Source organism: Austrofundulus limnaeus, unplaced genomic scaffold, assembly GCF_001266775.1.
Source record: "Austrofundulus limnaeus strain Quisiro unplaced genomic scaffold, Austrofundulus_limnaeus-1.0 Scaffold161, whole genome shotgun sequence".
NCBI lineage: Eukaryota > Metazoa > Chordata > Actinopteri > Cyprinodontiformes > Rivulidae > Austrofundulus > Austrofundulus limnaeus.
Genome location: NW_013952563.1, coordinates 1093743 through 1099337, shown reverse-complemented (window position 1 = coordinate 1099337; position 5595 = coordinate 1093743). Strand labels below are relative to the sequence as shown.

Here is a 5595-nt window from a genome sequence, read left to right as displayed (position 1 = left end):
GCCTTTCAAAGTACCCAAGGACACTTTACAACATTAAAAACACATTAACAATAAAAAGGCAAAAAAACACTAGAATTAAAAGAAAATAAGAAATTAAAGTGGGAACTTGAACAAATGAGTTTTGAGTTGTGATTTGAAAGTAAGAAGAGAGTCAATATTACGAATGTCAGGGGGAAGAGCGTTCCAGAGTTGGGGAGCARAGTGAGAGAAGGCTCTGATTCCCATGGTGCTGAGGCGGACAAGAGGCACGTTGASATGGATGGAAGAAGAAGAACGGAGGAAGCGTGAATGGGTAGTGATGTGGAAGAGATCAGACAGATAGGGAGGGGCGAGATTGTGGATGGCCTTGAATGTGAACAGCAGGATTTTAAATTGAAWTCTGAATGTGACTGGAAGCCAGTGAAGTTGTTGTAAAACTGGGGTGATGTAGTGAAATGAGGTYGTTTTGGTGATGATGCRGGCAGCTGAATTTTGAACCATTTGAAGTTTACGGAGTGATTTGTTAGGCAGAGCAAAGAGGAGAGAGTTACAGTAATCAATTYGAGAAATGACCAGACTATGAACCAAGATGGAAGCAGAGTGCGGGGAGAGGGATTGACGGAGTCGATTGATGTTTCGAAGGTGGAAATATGCCGACCGGGTAATATTGTTGATGTGAGAGTGAAAAGAGAGAGTGCTGTCAAGAATGACACCCAGACTCTTGACCTGAGGGGAGGGAGAAACCAAGGAGCTGTCAATGGAGAGGKAGAAACTGTTAACTTTAGATAAGGTGGATTTGGTGCCAATGAGAATAAACTGTTTTATCACTGTTTGATTTGAGGAAGTTAGATGTGAACCAAGATTTTATTTCAGCTAAACAGGAAGTGACGGAGGAAGGAGGGAGTGAAGAATTGGGTGTAGTGGATAAGAAGAGCTGGGTGTCGTCGGCAAAGCAATGAAAGTGGATGTTAAATTTACGGAAGATAATGCCAAGGGGGAGAAGGTAGATGATGAAAAGAAGGGGCCCCAGGACAGAGCCCTGGGGCACACCTGAAGTCACAGGGGAGGAGTGGGATCTGAAAGATTTAAKTTGAATGAACTGAGTGCAGCCAGAGAGATATGACTGAAACCAAGCGAGGGGTGTGTGTGTGATGCCGATGGATGAAARTCTGTGAAGAAGGATAGTGTGGGAGATGGTATCAAAAGCCRCACTAAGATCAAGGAGGATGAGAAGAGAAAGTAAACCAGAATCTGCTGCTATGAGAAGAGTGTTAGTGACCCTGAGGAGAGCMGATTCTGTGCTGTGACCGGGSCGAAAACCAGACTGGAGCTGTTCATATAGWCTGTTTTTGGTTAAATAGAGATGGACAATACATGACGTGTTAATATTTATTCAACAAGGACTAAMTCTTTCATATGTTCACGGCTCTGTTATGGTTTCATGGCAGCATATCTGTCAGATTAACGTGTAGAATTTACCACATTATTTTTCTTTATTTTCAGAATCCTCTGCTTTAGTTACAGTATGTCACAAGACAAAGGTTGTTTAACTGGGTAGTGACTCACTGGGCTGCTACTGTTGGAGACTTGAAAGGAAGTTTATTCTGTTTAACACTGATTTTTATTAATGCACTACACATCAGATTTAGGCCATTTTATGATAAACTACTTGAATAATTATCTATTTTTTATGATTAATGTGTGATAAGTTGATGTGCAGTCTGCTTTGAATGATTCATGTCATGGTCTTCTCAAACAGAATGTGAATGTACTTTTAATTGGTACATTAGTTAACACAAGTCTATCATCATACAACAGAGCAGTTATTTTTTCATCAAGTTTTCAATAGTTGGTAAAAGAGTCTGGCCACTGAGTAGAGAAAATCCTCCCAATAGATGTGATATCTTGCCCCTGGAGTGTGGCCAGAACTGGAGGAAACTGGGTAAAATATGTTGGTTTGTTTTKATTYGTCACCAAAAATCTATCTCTGAATAAACAGTCTTCATTTTGGTCCAGCTGTGGTATTGTATGACTTTATTTCTTGCACTTGAAGTATAATTTTGTAATTGTTACCTGATTCTCAACTTGCACCGAAGTAACAGAACATGTTATCTTTCAGACTTTAGGGGGGGAAAAGGGTAATTTTCAGTTGCAGTTTCACTGAATTAAGAACTTGTCTTCTGCCAGATGTACAGAAACATTTTGAGCGGCCAGTCTTTAAAAATCATGCTGTGTTTTTGTGTTCAGAGGCTTGCAGGACTCTATTCTAGGCCGTGTACATCATTTTGTCGAAAAACCAGCACCATCGTACCCACCTCAGTCCACTTCAAACCCACTATAGCAGCTAAGACTTTGAATTTTTTGGTAGTAATGTGATAAAATRTAGAAAGGTAGAATTGGGTATGAATACTTTAACTTTCTGTGAATCAGTGTGGAAACAGGTGATGATGCAATCCTAAATGCTTTATGCCACATTTAGTTCTTGAAGACGTCTCATCTAACTTGTAACAGAAAAACTATCAGAAACATCAGACTCATGCATCATCTCAACACTCACAATTCTCACTGGAATCAGTTTCAGAATGTTTCCCAGCTTCAGACACAGACCTGTTCACCTATTTGACCACATCATGTAAGAGACAGGTGCCTGCAGTGACTCTGTGTGAAGGTCTAAAGGCCAGTCTTGAATCTTCTCCCTTCAAGTCTTCAGAACTGAAGATGTYATGGTCTGTGTTTTTCATGCTTTGGTCTTTCTAAGGGTTTCAGTGTTTCCCTGCGTGTTCTCTGCCCCGCCCACACTCACCTGTTTCCTCTTGTGTCTCCTCCAGGTGTTTCTCATTTGTCCTCATTAGTTTCTCTTTATATTCTGTGTCCTGTGTTCAGTCCTTGTCTGATCATTGTGTGTCTCAGCCTGAATAGTTTTTCATGTCTATGGGTTTTTGCCACAACCAAGCCTTGTAAGTTTTTTCAGCTGCCTTGTCAGCATTTTAAGTTAATAAATCCTTTTGTTTTTTGGAACCTGAACCTCGCCTGTGCCCCRGGTTTATCTGCCTTGCTAAACCTGACAGAAGAAGCCTTTTGGCCAAGAGGTGAACTGTTTACAAAAACTAACAACAAGCATAATCCAGTTGTCTTCTCAAACAAAGAGCATTTATAAACGTAAAGCAAAAGATTGGAACGTTCTACCTGTGTGTACCAGCTGAGGTGATACACTAATAAGAAATATTTGCCGTACAGACTTGTTTGAACAAAACTTTGTTTTGCCTGTAGAGTCTGAGATGAAGCTCCTACTGAATGTTTCAAGAAATCCTTGCGGGATTATTTTTATATTATCATGCCTCTGCCCCARAGGCRTACTGTTCTTTGGTTATCTGTCTGTGCGTTAGTGGGTGTGAAATTTTGTCCTTCACACTGTCTTGTGTGCACTTCAGCTCCTGAACAGAGATATTGATTTCAGTCAAAATTCACTGATAATTGTTCTCGACCCAAYGGGGGTCTGAAAACATTTTGAGGTCAAGGGTGAAGGTCAGGTAAAGTCATCTTTGTGGCTTAAATCTCCTTACTTTGGATCGTACACAAGTGTTTGGTCACTGAAATTAAGGATATGGTAAATATCAAAGAGGAAGTCATGTTTAGAAGTCAAAATCGGCTGTGTCTCAATTCATGGGTTGCAGCCAACGTAGACCACAGCTGATGTTGGCTGCAGTCTACGTGGGCCGTAGGCCGCTTGTGTCGGCTGCATAAACGACAGACGGTCTAGTCTACAAAAATCCAACTTGTAACTGCATTTTATTTAACATCTTATTGTAACAAAAGTTTCTTCAGCTAAGTTGTTCATCTTACATTTTTCAGTCTGCTAATTTTCCAAATTCTGTCATTAAAAAGGGGGAAAAAATCTGCTGTAGAATGAAAAAGAAGCCCTACGCCATCTTTGTTTTTTTGTTTAATTTGCTGACGGCACAATGAATTCTGGGATATCATCGACCGCATAGGATACTCAGATGCAGCCGAAGTTTTAGGGGTTTTGTCAGTGCAGACAAATTGGGACAGTCTACTGCGCCGGGCAGTGACGTARGTGGCTAACAAATGCGGCCGGCATCGGCTGCAACCCATGAGTTGAGACGCAGTCATAGTTACATACTTCTTAGGAGATTTAAGTCCAAAAATAGAGGTAAACGGGTAACTGCATGCCCAGTGCTTTGAATGCAGATGACTCTGGGGCAGACAGAGGCCCACCAGTTCATGCTTTTACATCAAGTTCTGTCTTGTTTCTTTCTTCTACTTTTGATCCATAAAGTTTATGAGGTTARACTTTCTGTTTATCAAAACATATTATGTATTTACATGTCCTTCACAAATTTTCAGTAGGTTTCTTCTTTTCACAAATTGTCACTGGTTTCATGYCAAAGCTTCAAATCTTTAAAAAGGATTCTTGTGTGTTTTGATGCAGGTGGTGGGCATCCTGGTGGGGGTCAGCATCATCGTGCTGGTGACRTCTCCGCTCCTCCTGCTGGCCTCGCCCTGCATCCTGTGCTGCATGTGCAAGCCCTGCAGCAGCAAGAAGAAGAAGAAGCAGCAAAAGAAGAAGGACTTCAGTCCACCAGACCGCTCCGCATCATAGCAGCCCCTGCTCCCATCTGCCTGATCACAATAACTCSCATTTGCCAAGTGGAGGCCAAGGAAAGTAAAAGTGCCGAAAGAACTTATGGAACAAAGAAGTATTTCTTRTTTATCCTCAGACTAGAGCCACTTGGATTGTGGGCCGCTTGGATAAACGAGTCCAGACTGTCGTCCCTCTGTTGAGAACAAATAATTTGCCTTGCAGAATTTATCTTCAGATGCAGAACAGAGCAGTGGATTTTCCTGCGCAGGACTGTTTTTCTGTACATGCACACTCACATTCAGGTCAACGCCACCCTCGCGTGCCAAATGTCATGATGCCAAACCAGAGGCGTTAGTGCTCAAAGTGCCTCTCTGTGCAGCGCCAGGTGCTTGGCTCATTTTCCTTTACCTTTGCATTCTGTCTATATTTTATGCAACAACAAAGAAATACACACAGGCCTGGGAAACCTTAAACAAGGCAGAACATCCTTTGCTAACAGGAGATGGCGTTGTGTTTGCACTTTATAACCTGTATTTATATGAAACATGATAGGGCTTCAGTGGTACACAGAGAACTYATCTTCTGCAAACGGGTTGTTTCCACCTGGTTCCAGACCAAAGGCTCGAACGGAAAAATCTGTACTTTTCTAAAATGTGTTCATATCTATTTATTGATTATGTGTACAATATCATTTCTACATCTCTTGTTTGTGTTTCTGCCTTTTCTAAAAACGCCATTGTAAATAAAAATAAACAATGTGTTAAACCTGCGTTGGATGCGGCTCTGGTTTAGGTAAAACTTATTTCTCAGCCTTTCACTTAAAAAATATCCACCCCTTTTGTTGTCATGATCTGTATTTTAGCTTTACAACCTAAAATTTAAGATTTAGTTTGGAGGGTTTGCATCTTTTAATTTGCACAGAAAACCTGCCACTTTGAAGATGCAAAGAATTTTAGTGAGCATAACTATTCACACACACACACACACACACACACACACACACACACACACAC

At 41.1% G+C, this 5595-nt stretch overlaps 1 protein-coding gene across 1 annotated transcript in view; it reads left to right on the top strand.

The window, feature by feature from the left end:
- Positions 1–5351, top strand: part of rnf144b (ring finger protein 144B) — a gene marked incomplete at its 5' end in the record, with an annotated part of 19471 nt that extends 14120 nt beyond the window's left edge. The window contains 1 exon segment of the mRNA XM_014017114.1: positions 4430–5351. Coding sequence (XP_013872568.1) covers positions 4430–4600 — 171 coding nt within the window.
- Positions 5352–5595: the final 244 nt, after the last annotated feature.